Genomic DNA, 19834 nt, shown 5'->3' with positions numbered 1-19834 from the left:
GAGTCCTTTCTCTCTGTCTACCTTCCCCCCCTTTTTTAAAATTAGAAAACCAGCTGCCCTCCAGAGCGTATCAGTCTATCATGTTTGGAGCCTGCCTCCATCCAGAGCTGGCCCTTCCAGTTTCCAAAGTTTATTGTTAATGAAAACTGCATACAGGCTGAAATCCCTGGCAGGGGCCGAAGTGGCGGGGTACACTGAGGCCAGCAGACACCCGAGCAGCCAATTTTATCTGGCTGTTCTCTCCTCCCCCGCCTCCCTGCCCGCCTCCTTCCCCCTTAATTTTATCAGAGACTTTTGGCTGGACTTGAAGGAGCCGAAAAGGAACTGGAGGGGCCTGAGCTTCTAGCAGTCAATGACAAGGTATAGGAGGACAGGGGAACCAGGCCTGGGGCAGAGTCCAGTTCACCTCATTTCTTCACTGAGTGTGTCTGTGTGTTTGGCTCGGTGCGGGGCTCTGGGATCCAATAATATTGATACCAACAATAGCAGCCAACATTACTGAATGTATGCTGTAAGTGCTGGCCTTGTTCTGTGTATTAAACATACCTGATATCAACAACTCCTGCTAGCAGTTCTAAGAAGTACTTAGGGATATTAGTCACGTTTTGCTGTTGGCTAAATTGAGGCACAGAGAGGGCAAGCAACTTCCCCAGAGTCACACAGCAATAGGCAGCAGATCCAGGAGGCTTACTTCGGAGTGTTTGATCCCCAGACTAAAGTTTTTAGCTTTCTCTCTAGGAGCTCACAGTCCAGCCAGAGCAAGTGGATATGTAAACCAACAAATAATTGCCACACAGTTTGAATGATGGAAGTGTTGATTTGTATAGTGAGAGGCAGAAGGGGGCAGTGAAAAAGCCAAATTTGAATACCGTCTTGACTGATGAGTTGGAGATTCACTGGTAGGTAAGACAGGCAGGGGTAAAGACAGGTAAGAGCAGGGGTGAAGAGCAAGGAGGTGGGAACCAGCTGTGTGTGTGTGTGTGTGTGTGTATGCGCGTGTGCCGTGTGTGAGATTGTGAGAAACGGCAAACAGTTCTGCACTACAGCACGTCGGGAGTCTTAGGGGCATGGTAGAAGCTAATGAGATGAAGGGAGGTAGGCAAAGGTCCTTCAGGGAGGTCTTGGGTACTCTCCAAAGGTTTCTGTACCGGTATCCCTTGTTGTTTTTGAGCGCAATTGAGTTGATTTCTGACTCGTAGCAACCCTGTATGACAGAATAGAACTACCCCATAGGGTTTTCTTGGTTGTAATCTTTATGGAAGCAAATCTCCAGGTCTTTTCTCTTACAAGGCAGCTGTTGGGTTCAAACTGCCAACTTTTCAGTTAGCAGCGAGCGCTTAACCATTGTGCCACCAGGCTCTCTTGGGGGTGATAGATTTCGAAACAATTATTGTTTATTTTGTCTTTGCTCAGAGGACAGCTTTTGTGAAAGCCCAAAGTATAAAACAGATAAACGGAGTGGCTTTAGTTGGAGTGGTGCTGAGGATCCAGAACCTATCCTACGAGGACTCCCCTCACTCCATCTCCATGCATGGGCCCCTGGGCATCTTCCCAGAACCCCAGAGACTTAGTAGAATTTGAGCATGGCTGCTAGAGAGCATCAGGGTTGGGGAGAGAGAAGCATTTAAAGGTTGCAGGCATTTCAGAAAATGACATCCATGGGGGTGTGGAGGTCGATGAGAAGGGGCTGAGGCTGGAAGCAGGGAACCAGCTTGAGGTGATTGCAGTGGTCCTGTGGTGTCCTGGCTCTCATCCACATTGGAAGCCAAAGACAGCTGATTTCAGCCAGCTCCTTGGAAGCTGTGTGGTCTCATGGCCCACTGCCTGGTTTCCAGAGCTCATCTGCCTGGGTTTGAATCCTGACCCTGCTGATTGCGGGCTCTGCAAGTTTCTTAACCTCTCTGTGCCTCAGCTTCCTTCCTCATCTGCCAGACATTAAAATTATGAATATTTCCTTCATTGTTTGTTGTAAGGTTTAAATGAGTTAATACATTTAAAGTACTCAAAACCTTCCATGAGCCTGGTGACTAGTAAGTGCTCTATAGTATTTACTATGATTTTCATATATATATATATGTATGTATGTATATATAGTATATGGAGCCTTGGTGGCACAGTGGTTAAGAGCTTACTGCTTTTAACAAAAGGCTAGCAGTTCAAATCCACTAGCCACTCCTTGGAAACCGTATGGGGCAGTTCTGCTCTGTCCTATAGGGTCACTATGAGTTGGAATTGACTCGATGGTAATTGGTTTTTGTTTTTTTATATTATATATATGCATTTAATATATTTTGAGTTCACTCATTTAACAAGTATTAATCGCACCCCTTTGGTATGCCAGGTATCGTTCTGGATGTTGGGGATACGGCAGTGAATGAAGTAGACCAAGTCTCTGCCCTCGTTTACATTCTAGTGGGGGCGTCCAAATAAATGCATAGGATAAATGTATAATAGGGCTAAGAAGCATCCACAGGATCATGTAGGACCTTGTGGGCCACATTAGGAACATTGGGTTTTATTTTGAGTGGGAAGGGAAGTCTCAAAGGTTTTGAGCAAAGAGGTGACAAGATGAGCCACCCTGTATGAGGTCAGAGTGGCTTTGTTAGATCCAGGTACCTGGCCCACATCAAATGGTTCATAAATGGTAGTTGTGTGTGTGTGTGTGTTTGTGTTTCGAAATCCTCGCAACTCAAAGTGTGGCCCACAGACTAGAAGTATCTAAATCTACTGGAGCATGTTATTGTTGTTGTTAGTTGCTGTTGAGTCAATCCCAGCTCATGGCAACCCCAGAGTGGAAGTGCTCCGTAGGGTTTTCAAGGCTGTGACCTTTCAGAAGCAACTCACCAGACCTTTCTTTCAAAGTGTCTCTGGGTGTGTTTGAACTGCCAACCTTTCGGTTAGCAGTTGAGCGCTTAACTGTTTGGGCTACCCAAGGAGCATGGTAGTGTTTGTCATTATCCATTATCCTGACCACAGGAGAGCTATTCTGGTGGGAGGGTTTGTGAGAAACAGCCTTGGGAGAGGGAGTGGGGTCTCAGAAAAGAGAGCCACATCTCCCTTCATGTCGCAAAGGTGTGTCCGTAACAATGATGCTGATGTCATTGCCCTCCTGGCCGGGGAGCTTGCTCAGCACTTCCTTGTGATGTTGAATGGCCTGATGTCTGTCCTGCTCAGCGACATCTCTGTCGTCCTCTCTGGCACTCCCTGTAGTCATAAGTGAGCTTGTTGGATAAACTGGACGTTTGTTTATTGATGTTTCCCCCACAGTGTTTGAAAACAAAGATAAGATTGTGATCATCATGGAGTATGCGAGCAAAGGGGAGCTGTATGATTACATCAGCGAGCGGAGACGCCTCAGCGAGAGGGAGACCAGACACTTCTTCCGACAGATCGTCTCTGCCGTGCACTATTGTCACAAGGTACGGCAGAGCCTGGCCACAGCTTTCGCTGCCAGTGGTTTTGCTGGCACAACATGGTTCTTCTCATATTATAAAGGTGCTATCTGTCTTTGTAGTATATATGCAGAGTTTATAAAATAGAAAGAGGATAATCACCATCACCTGTAATTCCAGAATCCAGGGGTAACCCAGTATTGACATTTTTGTTTGTTTCCTTTTAATCTTCCTCTTCCCTGCATTTATTTTCTATTTAAATATTTTATTTTGAACAATTTTAGATTTACACAAAAGCATGAAAGATAGTACAGAGAGTTCCCATAACACCATTCACTGAGTCTCCCCCAGTGTTAACCTCTTATATGACAATGGTACATTTGTCAAAACTGAGACACCAACATTGGAACATTACTATTAACGAAAATCCAGAATTCATGCAGATTTCACCAATGTTCCCACTAATGACTGGAGAATCACACTGCATTTTACTTGCATTTATTTTTACAAAGTTGTGTCTTGCTTTTTTTTTCACTCAATATTTGAATCTAAACATTTTCGTATCTTAATGAAAATTCTCTGTAAATGTTATGTTAGTATGTGGTGATTGTTGGATATTTAGGCTGGTTCCAATTTCTGGTTACTAGAAATAGTGTCAACATCTTTATATATAAATCATCTTCTCATTTGAATAGTTTACTTAAGAGAGATTCTAGAAGTGGAACTGTTGGATGAAAGGGTCTGAACTGTGGTATACTCTACCGTGGTATACTCTTGGCACCTTTCCTTCCTAGGTATGTACACAGGTTACCTACATACACATACATTTTATTGCAACACAACTCAAGGGATGTGCTCATAATACAGCCACAGTGTAGGTACCCTTCGTCTCTGAAGAAGGAAATACGCAGATAATTCCAAGCCATACTTCAGTCATTGTTGTTATTAATCATTTCAGCCTTATGTTTTCCTCCCAGCCTTTTCCCCGGAACTGTTTTAGTTGGTTGGAACAGTCATTCACTTTGAGATCAATAGCTTCTTGAAACCCAACATGGCATCAAAATAGAGTCAGCTTCTTTTTTCAAATGACCACAGCATGGAACTTTCTGGTTAGTTAAATATTCTCTTTAACTCAGTTGGTCTGAAATGATTACCAGTAATCGGAAGACTATGCAGTATTCAAACCCTTACCCATATGAACATCATTTGACCTCTCTATGATGAATCAAAAGGCACCGATGAGTTAGATCATACAGTATTTTATCGTCAGGTATCATTGTAAAGTACTACAGACCATATTCTCATTATTTGAGGTATGTCAACATTTGGATTCTGTATGAAAAGGGCTTTATTAGACTCATTCCATCTTAGTGTGAAAACCAGGAATGCAACGGTGGAAGTCAAACTGCTCCCAATACTTAAAACTAAACAAAATCAGGTCCCTTTTCTTCCAGATCTTTCCTCCTGGAGGCTTGGTTTGTGCATTTCTGAATTCAAAATACATCCTTTAAGGCTTGGCTTAGAAAAAGAGAAGTAGAAATACATGTTTTCATCTCTCTCGCTCCAGTCAGCACTTTCAGAGATATTAGGAACTGTCAAACTCAAAAGGAAAATAAACAGTAAAGAACCAACTATAAACATGCAGACTCTGAACTAAAAAGAAATCTTGAATGGAAGACAAAGCATTTCTAGCCAGTTGGTTTGCTCAAAAGAGCAACTTCAACTGCAAATGTCTTGAAGCTGAATGATGTCCAGAACCTATCCCCTGCTATTTATCTGCTCAGCCCCAAGCAGCTGGTTCTTTCAGTGCCACCCTTCTTCCCATGCCCACCCACCCCCAAAAAGATAATTGGGTTTTTAACAAATTGAGCTTGTGAGTTGTTGCTGTCATATAGACCCATAGCCTATAGGTTGATGGCTCCTTTCACCTTTCAGCTGTCCGCCTGCCTGTCATTGCAGCTCAGCCTCCAGCTTTGCCTGAATGGGAAGGTCACACAGTGTGGCAATGACCTGTTTGGTCAGGCCGGTGGCTACGGTCTCATCAGCCTGCTCCTGTCCTCTACTTTACACGCTGCACTGTGCCCTGCTGAGCAGAGAGGGACTTTCAGAATCCTTCCTGGTTGCTCAGGAAATGCCCATGGGCACAGCGGCGGTTCGGTGGTAGAATTCGTACCTTCTATGGGGAGACCTGTATTTGAATTCCAGCCAGTGCATCTTATGCATGGCTACCATCTGTCTGTCAGTGGAGGCTTGCATGTTGCTATGATGCTGAACAGGTTTCAGCAGAGCTTCCAGCCTAAGGCAGACTAGGAAGGAAGGCCTGGTGATCTACTGCTGAAAATCAGCCAGTGAAAACCCTGTGGATCACAATGGTCTAATTCCGTTGTGCAGGGGGTCACCATGATCTGGGGCTAACAACAACAACAAAGAAAAACGCCCCTTGGGGGCCCTGGTTATCCTTGGGACTGATATGAGTCAGTTTCATGGGTCAGAATAGATGGGACCAGTCCCCTTTCCAGTGCTGGGGAGGCAGACAGACGGCCAGATAAGCAAGGCCTGTACGCCTCCCATTCTGAGGCCCCAGCAGAGGAATCTGCTTCTTCCTCGGGACTCCTATCACAGACAGACATTGTTTGCCGCTGCTGCCTGGGACGATATTGCTTTCACACAGTGGAGTTACATTCCGACAGAGAATCCCCCTGCTGTTTTACAGGCTCTGGGGGAGAACGGATTCCAATCATTTTTCCCTTAACCACACAGCAAATGACTAATGCTCTCCTGTCGCTGGTCGCTGGCGGGAGCATCGTGACAGCGAGAGCAGCCCTGAAGGATGGAGGCGAGGACCACCGGGCTGGCGCGTTTCTTTAATCTGTCAGACGTTTCCTTTTGCTCACCCTTCTCCTTCCTCTTTCTCTCCCTTTCTCATCCCAACCACTCCCATGTAATTCCCTCCCTGTCTTCTCATTTCAGAATGGTGTGGTCCACCGGGACTTGAAGCTGGAAAATATACTGCTTGATGACAACTGCAATATTAAGGTAAAGCTCTTGCCTGGTTGATTGATGTGCAAGGCCTGAGTATTGCAGCCGGGTGGGGGCTTAACTTGCTTCAAGCTGCAGCCTGGAAATAAGGCGTCCACTTCCTTCCCTGGCAGGCAGATGGGGAGAGTTGCTTGGCTTGAGTCCTTCAGTTCAGTTCAATCAGTTACATTCAGCAAGCATTTATTGACCTCGGACTACATGCCAGACACTGTTGTTCTTGCTGGGAATGAACGAGATGCCCAAGATGCAGTTCCTGCCCTCAGGAAGCTCCCAGTCTACAATCAGCACCATAAAAATATGTGTAACAACTAACATGTATTTCAGGCTTTTATACTTTGCCTGATATCATTTACACACAATCTTGACAACAGTCATTTGAGATGGGAACTGTTATTTTGTTGCTTACTGTGGACTCATCACCAGGAAGGACCAGTCGCTAGAAAATGATGCTATGTTTGGTAAAGTAGAGGGTCGTCAAAAACAAGGGAAACCCTCAATGAGATGCATTGGCACAATACCCACAATGATGGGCTCAATAAATGCTTGCTGAATGTAACTGATTGAACTGAACTGAGGGACTCAAGCAAAGCAACTCTCCCCATGAAGATGGGGCAGAACGGGGCAGCGTTTCGTCCTGTTACACATAAGGTCGCTATGAGTCAGTGTTGACTCCATGGCAACTAACAACAACAACATTTATATCATTTCAAAGATAGGGAAACTGAGCCACAGAGAAGTTAAGTGACTTCCTGAGGTAGCAGTGGTAAGTAGTGGAATTGGGATTTGCATTGATGTCTTTGTAATTCATGAGACCAAGTTCAAACCACTATGCTTGATTTGCTAGTAGGACCCTACATTATTTTAGAGATGGAACTCTTTCTCTGGCTACTTTTCTCTCCCCTCCCCATATCTCTTGCTTCTCTCTTCCAACCCCTCACCCTGGAAACCAGCCTTGGAACTGGGAAGCTCACTGAAAAGATGATGGTGTTTGCTGTTGGGAAATGGCAGAGCGTTCACTTTTACGGAGAGTATTATTGCTGGCTGCTGCTGGAGCTGGGGAAAGCTTTCCTGGCCGATAGGGTTCAAGTGCCTCCCACAGAGCACTCTGAATGGCCTTTTGATCACGTCTGCAAAATAAGCAAATACGGTTTCAAAATAAACAGAGCTCGCCGCATGGGTTTCATTATGAAATGGCCTTAGTACTCCTGGTACCGGGGGAGCCCTCTAATTGGCCGCTGATGACGTTAGTAGCTCATCCTTGGTCCCTGGGCTAAGCATGGGAATGACCTTGCATCTTCCTCTTTTGTTGACTATTTCCTTGCTTGGAAGGATGGAATTGCTTTGGTGTCTGGATTCTCTTTGCTGATCATGGTGGCAACTATTAGTGACCGTCGTCCTTTGGAGAGACCCCTGGAAGCCATGTCTCAGTGACCTCTTCTTGCAGGGTGGTCAATCCAGAGTTTCTCCATTTTTGGCAAAGTGGCTGAATTATTCTAGAAGGAACACTGACTATAGAGTTAGAAAATCTCGGAGTATGTGACTTGCTAGTTGCTTGACATTGGGAAAGCCACTTAGCCCATTTCCTCATCTGTTAAATGGGGTAACAATAATACCCACAGGCTTATTTTGAGAATTGAATGAAATACTCTATGTTTAGCTTTATGCAGTGCTGAAAAAAAAAAAAAAAAAGCTGCCATCAGGTTGATTCCAACTCATGGTGACCCCATGTGTGTCAGAGTAGAACTGTGCTCCATAGGTTTTTCACTGGTTGAATTTTTGGAAGTAGATCACCAGACTTTTCTTCCAAAGCACCTCTGGTGGACTTGAACCTCAGCCTGTGGATTAGCAGCCGAGCACGTTGACTGTTTGCAACCCCCTAGGGACTCCTATGCACTACTACCAAAAAACCAAACCCATTACTGTCGAGGCGATTCTGACTCATAGCAACCCTATAGGACGGAGTAGAACTGCCCCATAGGGTTTCCAAGGAGCACCTGGTGGATTCGAACTGCAGACCTTTTGGTTAGCAGCTGTAGCTCTTGTGCAAATGGTTCAGGGTTGAGAGCAGTGGCTTTGGAGTTGGATAGCCTGGGTTTGAGTTGCAACACTGGCCCTTACTAACTGCAGGATTATAGACAGATTATTCACCCTATGTAAGCCTCAGTTTCCTCATCTGTCAAGGAGGGATGCCAGTTCCTGTTGCTGGGGGTTGCTATGTATTCATTCTTTTGTTGAGTATTTCCTGAGCAGCTACTGCGTGCCATGCCCGGTGCCCAGTCCTGGGGAGCCAGTGACCACCACGAGGCTTTTGGACAGTATTATAGATGGAGCCCTTAAGACTTAACTACTAAGATGTGAAGAACCTGCTTCAATGGCTGCCCACTGGAGAGAGGGAATTGAACAGAGTGTCAGCTGCTCCAAGGTGCCTGAGCCCTGGGGAGTAGTGGACAGGCTGTGGTTAGAGAATTGGGTCCTGGTCTGAGGGCTACATTCTAAGAGTGTGTGTCATTAACCCTGTGGATTTCTCTCCAGATTCTTCCTGCCACCTGCCCCCAGAGCTAAATGTAGTCTTTACAAGGCCTGGAATGTGAGCCTCTCGCCTGGGGATTGGGTCCTGTGGTACAGTGTGACCTCCTGGTCCCGTGACGTAGTCTCAGAAGTGATAAGGCACATAGCTTTCTGCAGAGTCATAAAATTCCCAGTGGAGGAAAAGAATGGTTAGAATTCTGAAAGCAATTGTGCAGGGAACAATGGGGCAGAAGCTTAGGAGAACAGCTCATTTTCATAAGCAACAGTCCTTCAACCCTGGATTCCTATCCATTATATAGGGAAGTGGTTTACACATAGAACATTATAAAAATTAAGATCTTGGTCATGTATTTTCGTTTGGCTTTTCCTTATGAATTTCTACTGCTGGCATTTCCTAAGGTCAAACACACATACACACACACCCCAAACAGACACCAAAACCTTTCCATTCTCAACCAGTTGCCGTGAGTTGATCCTGACTCATGGCGACCCCATGTGTGTCAGAGTAGAACTGTGCTCCATAGTGTTTTCAGTGGCTGATTTTTCAGCAGTAGATCACCAGGCCTTTCTTCTGAGGTACCTCTGGGTGGGCTTGAACCTCCAACCTTTCAGTTAGCAGCCAAGTGCCTTAACCATTTGCACCATGCAAGAGCTCCTCCCATTCTCAGAACCCTTAAATTCTTCCTTCCCTTTGTTCAAGGAGTGCTGCTTGGATCTGAGAATGAATCCTAGAGCTTGAAAGAACCATGAGGGTCATTTTCCAACCCCTCATTGTAATGATTATGATCCAGCAAGTCTAAGTGGTATGCCCAAGATCACACAGTGAATCAGTAACAGACTGTATCATTGTGCCTTTGTTTCCCTACTGTGTAGCATAGTACTTGGTACACAGCAGGCACTTAAGAGATGTTTGTTTTTGGAGTGAAGGAATGAAGAGCCAGGATTAGAACTTACATTTTTTATTTCAGACAACTTCTCTTTTCATCATCTCACACCCACTTTTCAAAGTTTTTTCAAATACGTTTCAGCTGGTGTCGATTTGTCTTCCGGCTGTATATTCTCAGCTCTTCCTGACTCAGCATTTTGCTGGGACATATTTAGAAAGGGCACTTGCTGACAAAGGCGGGCAGACACATGGCCACAAGCTGGCCTCCATGTTCAAGAGAGCCCGTATTATCGGCGTCTGGCCTAGGAGAGGCATTGACACCGATAGCCTCTTTCCAACCAACGGGACATAAGCATTGAGGTTCTGCTCCAAAGTCTCCTCTGGTATCTCTCTAAATGGGGGTTCCCCCTTCCACCTTTAAAGCATGGACGGCTTTTGCCTGGGAAGCCTATCCAAAAGTTAGCAGTTTAAGCTTGTCACGTCGCTACAGTCTTGATGTGAGCCATGTAGCTTGTTCCTCTCCCCTTTGCTGCCTGATGTTGATTTGCAAAAAGCACATGTGGAATTGGAAGTTATTTATCTGGCCCCTGTGAGAGGGTGTGCCTTCTAAAAATATTCACACAGTCGTCGGCAGAAAGAATGAGAGCAATGTGCCTCTTTGGGCTGCATTCCGGACTTGGTGGAAGCATGTCTACTAAAATAGACACCCGGCATAACATTAATTTGCAATTAATAAAAACGGGCCAGATTCACATCCTACTCTCTGGGAGAATGGAATGCCGGCAATTCCCATAGAAGGCTCCTGTAAAAATGCCTCACAATCAGAAGAGGTCCAGGCACCAGGGTCAGCAGACCTCCTCAAAGAGGGCTGGGAAATTGATGAGTTCCCAGAGCTCAGAGAAGAGGGGCGCTGGGGAAACGGCCTGTTGCCCCCCATGACAGTAGCAATGTGGCTGTTGAGGATAAGAAAAGAAGCTTTGAATGGCCAGGGCCAGGAAGAAACCTCTGGGGCTTAACAAGACCAACTGGGTCAACTCAACATCATGGGCCTCTGGGCTTTGATCATATGAATGTGAGGACTCTGCATTCACGCACTAATTCATTCATTCATTCATTTGTTCATATATATATTCATATGTTGTTGTGCGCCACTGAGTCGATTCCAACTCACAGCGACCCCATGTGACAGAGTAGAACTGCCCTGTAGGATTTTCTTGGGTGTAGTCTTTATGGAAGCAGATTGCCAGGGCTTTTCCCTGCAGAGTTGCTGGGTAGGTTCAAATTGCCAACGTTTCAGTTAGCAGCTAAGCGCCTAACCATTGCTATCAAAACCCATTGAGTCGATTCCGACTCATAGCGACACTATAGGACAGAGTAGAATTGCCTCATAGGGTTTCCGAGGAGTGGCTGGTGCATTCGAACTGCTGATCTTTTGGTTAGCAGCTGGCCTCTTAACCACTAGGACTCCTCATATATTTATATATGTAAATAGGTATATATATTCATGCCTGCCTGCATTCATTCATTCATTCATCCATTCTTGCATTTATTCATTCAGCAACTGAATATCCCTCCTACTGGCAATATTTATCTGATTACCAATATTACCTAGCCCCTACTGTGTGCCTGGCCCTCTGCTGGATACTGGAGATTTAAAAGTGAACCAGATGACCAGGTCCTTGTTCTCTTGGAGCTCAGAATCTAGCAGTTGTTAAACAAGCAGTAACACTCAGCCACGAGAAGGATACACGCGTGACAAGGAAGACAAAATACCTGCCCTCATATGACGGAGTAGAACTGCCCTGTAGGCTTTTCTTGGGTGTAGTCTTTATGGAAGCATGGACTTAGAATTCCAGTTGAAGGGATGAGCATTAAGCAAATCAAAGCAAAACCAAACCAGTTGCCAGTTCTGACACGGTGACCCCATACATGTCAGAGTAGAACTGTGCTCCACAGGGTTTTCAATGGCTGATTTTTGGAAGGTAGATTGCCAGGCCTGTCTTCCAAGGCACCTCTGGGTGGATTCAAACCTGTAGGCTTTCGGTTAGCAGCCCAGTGCGTTAACTATTTGCACAACCAGGGATTCCAAACAAATTACATGATGTAATTTTCTGGTGGTGAAGAAAATCCATGCAGGGTGAGGATGGAGAAGGGTGGGTGCCATTTTAGAGAGGTGGTCAGAGAAGGCCCCTTGCATAGCACTTGAACTCCTCAAACCCGCCAAGCTCTCTGGCTTCTTGGTCTTTGCACACATGGTTCCGTCTGCCTGGAGCACTCTTTACATGCCTGTTCTCCATCTACCCCTCGTTTGGGTCTCAACTTGAACATCTCTCCTTCTAGGAAGCCTTCTCTGATCCCCGCCCCTTGACTGGGCCAGGTGACCTGCCATATGCATTGTAGCGCCATGTGTAATATGTTGTGGAAGTGGTGGGTCTGTCTGGACCAGAAGGCCTTCATGGAGGAGGTGCTGGTTAAGCTGGGTCTTGAAGGATGGGTAGGGTTTCAACAGAAGGGAATGTGATGGTGGCCGTTCAAGTGGAAGGAACAGCAAACATAGGAACAGGCATGGCGGCTGGAAAGAGAAAGTGGCATTTATTGAGACCTCTGCCAGACCTTCCACATGCCTTATTTCATTTGATCCTCACTGTGTCTCCCCAGGGATAGGTCTGTTACCCCATTTTACAGGTGGGGAGGCTTTCACCACTAATAAGTGATGGGGCTGGGTACAAACCCATGGCTATTTGGCCCTAAGGACCAGGCACCTGGTAAATTTTACCGTCTACTGACACTAGTTGCCTTTGAGTCAACTCCCCCTCATGGCGATCCAAATTGACACCGACGCATGGAGACCCCATGTGTGTCAGAATAGAACTGTGTTTGCAGGGTTTTCAATGGCTGATTTTTCAGAAGTAGATCGCCAGGCCTTTCTTCCTAGGAGCCTCTGGGTAGACTCAAACCACCAACCTTTTGGTCAGCAGCCAAGCGTGTTAACCATATCCACCACCGAAGGAGTCTGCCTTCTACTGCTACCATCCAAATTTGCCCTAAATCTATGAGGGCACTTTTGGGGCCCTCGCTTCAGCCAGTCCCCAGGACAAACTCTGCAAACGCTGGTGGTGCTGATGGCCAGGCTGGCTGAGTCTTGGTGGCTGGAGCAGCGTGTAGGGATGCCCGAGTGTGCGTGTACTGAACCAGGATGCTCATTAGCATCCCCAGAAAGGCTGCTCTTGGCTGCTCCCTCATTAAGCTCTTCCCCAGGTTCCTTTGGTTAGTATCTTCAAGTCTCTCCAGAGAGGCGGCAGGAGCTTAGATCTTCTGAAAATGAAAGCTGATCCTTCTCACTTCTGCTCATTGTTCCACTCCCTACCTTCATTTCCTGACAACCTAGGAGCGAGGCTGTGAGGGGAAAGCCACAGCAATTAACTTCAAGGCCGGAAAGGAGCTATGGAGTGTGTCTTCCTTGGTGGAATTGCTGTCTTCCTGAGGAGTTACGCAGAAAGCCCATTTCCTCATCAGCCACAAGAGCAATAACTCACATTTATGAAGAGCTTTACAAGGAAGCTCTTCGCAGACGTCCCAGACAAGCCATTTCACCTCTCTGTGCCTCAGTTTCCTTATCTGCAGAATGGGGTAATAATAGTACCCACCTCATAGGGTTGTTCTGAGGATTTAATAAGTTATTTAATAAGGATGGAGCCATGCTGCCATGTTGTTGTTGTTGTTGTTATTATTACTTCATTTAATCTGACTTCAGTTTTCACAGCCCCATGTGGTTAGTAGAATTCCATTTTCCAGTGGAGGAAACAGTCATAGAAGCTAAAGTAGTAGTAAACCAGTTGTTGTTGAGTTGTGTGTCAGAGTAGAACTGTGCTCCATAGGATTTTAAACAGCTGATTTTTCAGACATAAATTGCCAGGTCTTTCATTTGAGGCACTTCTGGATAAACTCAAACCTCTAACCTTTCGGTTAGCAGTCAAGCACTCTTGCATCACCCAGGGGCTCTTAAAATAGTAATAGCTAACATTTACTGATGGCCTGCTGTGTGCTAGACATGGTTTTAAGCACTTTCTATGTATCAGTTCATTTGATTTCATATCAGTCCCTCTAAGTAGGTTGCATTATTATCATTCCCATTTTGCAGATGAAGAAACCGAAGCACAGAGGGGCTCATGTGCAAGGGAATTCCTTGGGGATCTGGTTAAAATACAGGTTCAGATTCAGTAGGTCTGAATGGGGCCTGAAATGCTATGTCTAATAGGAAATAGGATGCTGATGCTGCTGGTCCATGAACCACACCAAAGTAGGAGGAATAAAGAACACACCTAAGGTTTGATGCCTGGTAAGAGGTGAGGTTGGGACTTGAACACCAAGTACTCAACCCTACACCCCTTACTTTTCCTGTCATACTGAGCAGCTTCTCATGCTGGAGATGCTTATATTGGAGATGAATGGTTATAATTTCTCTTGGCTCAGTGGCTCATAGTATTCTATGTTTGTCTTACCTAGCAAACCGTTGTTAATTAAACCAAGTCATCAGTGTTATCACTGTTGTCTTATTATGCCATTGAGTCAGTTCTAACTCACGGCACCTCATTGTGTTACAGAGTAGAATTGCTCCATAGGGCTTTCTTGGCTGTAATCTTTATGGAAGGAGATTACCAGGCCTTTCTTACATGGTGCTGCTGGGTGGGTTTGAACTGCCAACTTTTCAGTTAGCAGCCAGGCACAAACAGTTTGCACCACTCAGGGAACTTCAGTGTTATCATTGTCGTTGTTGTTACGTGCCATCGAGTCAATTCCTACACATAACAACTCCGTGTATAACAGAACAAAACACTGCCCAGTCCTGTGCCATCCTCACAATCGATCGTTGTGTTTGAGCCCATTTTTGTAGCCACTGTGTCAGTCCATCTCATTGAGGGTCTTCCTCTTTTTTGCTAACCCTCTACTTTACCAAGCATAATGTCCTTCTCTAGGGACTGGTCCCTCCTGATAACATGTTCAAAGTACGTGAGACAAAGTCTTGCCATCCTCCCTTCTAAGCAGCATCTGGCTGTACTTCTTCCAAGACAGATTTGTTTGTTCTTCTGGCAGGCCATGATATAGTCAGTATTCTTCGCCAACACTGTAATTCAAAGGCATCAGTTCTTCAGTCCTCCTTATTCATTGTCCAGCTTTCACACTGCGTATGAGGCGATTGAAAATGCCACGGCTTGGGTCAGGGGCACCTTAGTCCACAAAGTGATATCATAACCAGTGTTATCTTAATGACTGTAATTTATAAAGAGTCTACTGAGTACTGGGACTGTTCCACGGGCTTTACATGCGTGTTCTCCAATCCCCACAACACCCTTCTGAAGTGGGTTCTATTATTTATTTCCATTTTTCAGTTGAGGAAATGGAGTGATTTGTCTGGTCCCACCACTCACCTCGTTAGCAGCAAGGCCAAGGTTAACCCCAGGTACTCCTGGCTCCAAAGCCTCGGATCTGTCCAGTCTAGCACCCCACCTCCTAGACATTGCAAATGAGTGCCAGACAGTCACTTGTTATCATCCTTGCCATCAGCATCCTTTTCTAGTGGTTAATCAGCAGCAAGCTGACACTTCCTTTTTATCAGGCCGATTCCCTATCAGTGATCTGAGGTTAATCCTTTCGAAATGTGACTAATCACTTCCCAATTTATCTAACTCCAGTTTTCATCCAGCAGGGCACACGTCTAGAAAGGCCTGCTTACAACACAAACTCTGAAAATTAAGAACATGGGTGCTGACTTCCCAGATTCCTTTTCAGGGTTAAGACTGAACTGAGTAGCTCAGTGCAGGGACAGTATATGTGTGTGTGAGGCGGGAGGAGGGTGAGGGGCAATTCCTCATCAGCAAAAATACCAATCACCTATCTCTCTCCAAAGGCTACAGTTGTGTCAGCAAAACAGTACTTTAAAAGCAAAACTCACTTGCCACCTTGTGAGGAGAGTCCCGCTTAATATACAACCGATGCTCTGTTACAGAGAAATTATCCACGTTGGAAAAGCCCTCATGCTTGTGTGGTTGTTGCATTCCTTTGCGACCCTCAGCAAAGTCTCCCAAGCCCTCTGACCTTCAGTTGCCTTGCTTACAGAGTGAGGGGTTGGATGAGGTAATATCTTAGAACTCTTCACTGTGAAACCGATTCTGGGATTCAGCTATTCTTGTTTTACTATGCTTGTTGTTAGGTGCCGTCAAGTCAGTTCCGACTCACAGCAACCCTGTGTACAACAGAACAAAACACTACCCGGTCCTGCGCCATCCTCACAATTGTTGTTATGCTTGAGCCCATTGTTGCAGCCACTGTGTCAGTCCATCCCATGGAGGGTCTTCTTCTTTTTCGCTGACCCTCTACTTTACCAAGTACGATGTCCTTAGATTCAGCATTTCCCAGATTTCAGTTTTCCGTTCACTCTTTTCATGTTTTTTGCCTTTTCCTGGTATCCTCTGTGCTCTTTTACATAATAGTTTCATTTAACTCTGTTCACTTTTTAAAGTTATACTTATTTAAAAAATAAACCTTATATAATTAATTACATTAAATGAAAAACCAATGTCACTTGCCATGAATAAAAGGTAAGCTCAAAAGTAAACATCATGGGAACCGAACAGCATTATTAAATTCGAGCTTCATGCTGGTTTCTGCTGCAGCTTCAGAACCCATGGCCCACTTTCTTTAATGCAGAGATGCTGAAGAAAACACCAGTGCCCAACTGAGACTTTCTCTTTGACTTAATCCAAAGGATCAAAGGAATAGAGAAGGAATGAGTTTCTCATTTGAGATTCAAAATTAAAAACCATCTCATATTCTGTTGAGAGTCCCTGACATTGGGGTAAACCCTATTTCAAATATCAAGAAGTTAATACAGTTAACTATCTAGATATAACGGCGGAAAGAGAATATGTGAGCTCCAATGCTATGCCAGTTTCCCTTCTAAGCATTTTACACACTTTTATACATTTAATCTTCACCATGACACTGTGGGAAATAGATACTATTCATACCCCCATTTTACAGATGGGGAAACTGAGGTTTTTGAGAGGTTTTGTTATCAGTGGCCATTCCCCCTCGTATTATCAGTAGTTCACGAAAGCTCCACATGGTATTAAATCTTAGAGCTGAAGCCCAGTTTGAATGGTTGAAGGTTTGAGAACTATGTGTGTGTGTTGACTAATATTGCTTTTCTGTTGAAGTGCCAAGAACATAAGCTAATCTAGATTTCTATTAATCTTGCGTGAGCGGCAGTGATAGTTTTACTGGGCAAGGCTGATAAACATCAGTCTGTGAGGATGGGAGTGGGCTGTAACATAAACACACTTCTCCAGGACGGCCGCAAAGAAAACGAGAGTGCCCAGACTTGGAGCATGCTAGTGTGAGAACGCCCGGCGTGAGGGCGTGTGGGCACGAGGATTCGCACACACGCCTGTACTTGGAAGTTCTTGCGGTGCTCCAGACACCAAAGACATTGCTGAGCGGTAGGGGATGTATTTTCCCCAGGACACACACTGTGCTGTGTCAGCTCTGCCTTCACTGCAGCCGGAGGGAGAACGGAGCCGGGGACTTGGCTGGACGCTCCAGGGCTGAAGCTATTCCATTCCTCTTCTGATTGACGGGGCACACTTCATAAAACTTCCACCCAACTTCCTGCAAGCCAGTCAGGGGCCTTGATAAGAAAGTGGAATTCAGGGCAATTAAGTGCAATGTGAGCCCCGAGAATGCGTCTTTCTGAGGGCAGTTGTACACCAGCTGCTTTCAATGACATTCCATGCATTAAAATAGGCTTGTTCTGGGGGCTGCGCTCAAAACGGAGCCTCAGTGGCGTGCGGGCTGGGCTGCTCATGGGGCATGTGAATCGCCCAGCCTATTTATAAGCCTTAAATGGAAATCAGCTTGGGGAACGGTGAAAACCTGCAATGGCTCAGTTTGCGAGGCTGGCTTAGTTAGACAAGTGAAGTATTCGCATTGTCCAGGGACAGTGTACTGAGACACCGGCTTTACGTTGCCACTTACTGATTACATCTCCTTGGATGAGTAACCTAATCTCCCTAGAGCTCAGTTTCTTTATCTGTTAGAGTTTTCGGTAGGATTAGAAGTTGTAAAGTGCTTAGGAGACTGCCTGATAATTAGAAAGTGTGCGATAAGTGGTAAGTTTATTGATGTTTTTACTATTATTGTTATGCAGTATCTACTAATTATCTTGTGTTTTTAAAAAATATAATGCCTGTTCCAGTGACAGGTGTTTCTTGGGGACAGTTGCTAATCAGTGGATGACAGAGATGGGAAAGATATGGAACCTGCCTCAGGGGACTCATAGTCTAGTAGGGAAGGAGAATATGTATGTGTATATATACATTTACATATACACACACACATACATCATACCCCCCCGCATATATATACATAATCAAAAAACCCAAACCCATTGCCGTTGAGTCGATTCTGACTCATAGCGATACTATAGGACAGAGTAGAACTGCTCATATGTTTCCAAGGAGTGCCTGATGGATTCAAACTGCCGACCTTTTGGTTAGCAGCTGAACTCTTAACCATTACACCACCAGGGTTTCCATATACATACATAGATACTTGTATACGTGTGTGTGTATGTACACACACACACACTCACACACACACACAAACAAAAGCCAAACCAGTTGTGGTCAAGTAAATTCCAACTTCCAACTCATGATTACCCCATGTGTGTTAGAATAGAACTGCACTCCATAGGGCTTTCAATGGTTGTGATTTTTCAGAAGTAGACCTCCAGGCCTTTCTTCGAGGTACTTCTGGGTAGACTCAAGCTGCCAACCTTTTGGTTAGTAAGCCGAGCGCTTAACCGTTTGCACCATCCAGGGACACCTTATATATACATAGACCAAACCCAATACCAAATCTGTTGCTGTTGAGTGGATTCCAACTCACAGTGACCCTATAGGGCAGAGTAGAACTGCCCCATAGAGTTTCCAAGGAGCGGCTGGTGGATTCGAACTGCTGACCTTTTGGTTAGCAGCCAAACTCCTAACCACTGTACCACCAGGGCGTCTATATATACATACATACATATATATACATGTATGTTGTTCTTAGGTGCCATTGAATCGGCTTTTGCTCATGGTGACCTTATGTATAACAGAGCGAAACATTGCCTGGTCCTGCACCATCTTCATGGTTATTGGTATGTCTGAGATAACAGAGCGAAACATTGCCTGGTCCTGCACCATCTTCATGGTTATTGGTATGTCTGAGTCCATTGTGTCAATCCATCTCATTGAGGGTATATACTACGTATAAAATAAAGTAGCAAACAGGGAAAAATACTGCCAGAAAGCATAGTAAATAAAACACTTCAAGTGAACCAAGGAGAAGTGAATGATTCCAAGGGTATGCAATCCAGCAGAAAGAAGCAAAGTTAGGTAAAACATTTGCATAAAAATTGAAGGTTTGGAAGCACTTTTGCACGCATGGTCTCATCTTATTTGAGTTTTCTTTCTTATTATATTCTCACAATAATTCTGTGAGCTAGAACAGGGCAGGGATAATGGATTCCAGGGAGGGATCATGGATGGGTAAACTGAGGCTCAGAGTAGCTAAGTGACTTGCTCAAAGTCACACAGATGGCAAGTGGCAGAGTGTGGGCTGAAATATGATGAGTCAAAACCTCGTGCTCTGAGTCTGTTTCATTTAGGGTCACAACCACCAAAAATGATTGCTGTCGAGTCAATTCCAACTCATAGTGACCCTATAGGACAGAGTAGAACTGCCCCATAGGATTTCCAAGGAGCGGCTGGTGGATTCAAACTGCTGAGCTTTTTTTTTCTTTTTTTTTTTAATTGTACTTCAGGTGAAGGTTTACAGATCAAATAGTTTCTCATTAAACAGTTAGTACACATATTGTTCTATGACATTGGTTAACAACCCCACAACATGTCAACCCTCTCCCTTCTCGACCTTTTTTTTTGGTGAA

At 45.0% G+C, this 19834-nt stretch overlaps 1 protein-coding gene across 1 annotated transcript in view; it reads left to right on the top strand.

The window, feature by feature from the left end:
* Positions 1 to 19834, top strand: part of NUAK1 (NUAK family kinase 1) — an 87299-nt gene that overhangs the window by 59982 nt on the left and 7483 nt on the right. The window contains exons 3-4 of the mRNA XM_004374015.3: positions 3268 to 3419; positions 6363 to 6428. Of these exons, the coding sequence (XP_004374072.2) occupies positions 3268 to 3419; positions 6363 to 6428 (218 nt within the window). The remainder of the gene's footprint in view (positions 1 to 3267; positions 3420 to 6362; positions 6429 to 19834) is intronic.

The sequence above is a fragment of the Trichechus manatus genome, unplaced genomic scaffold, assembly GCF_000243295.1.
Source record: "Trichechus manatus latirostris isolate Lorelei unplaced genomic scaffold, TriManLat1.0 scaffold00027, whole genome shotgun sequence".
Lineage (NCBI taxonomy): Eukaryota > Metazoa > Chordata > Mammalia > Sirenia > Trichechidae > Trichechus > Trichechus manatus.
Note: the sequence above shows the minus strand (reverse complement) of the source record. Positions and strands in the feature narration are given on the sequence as shown.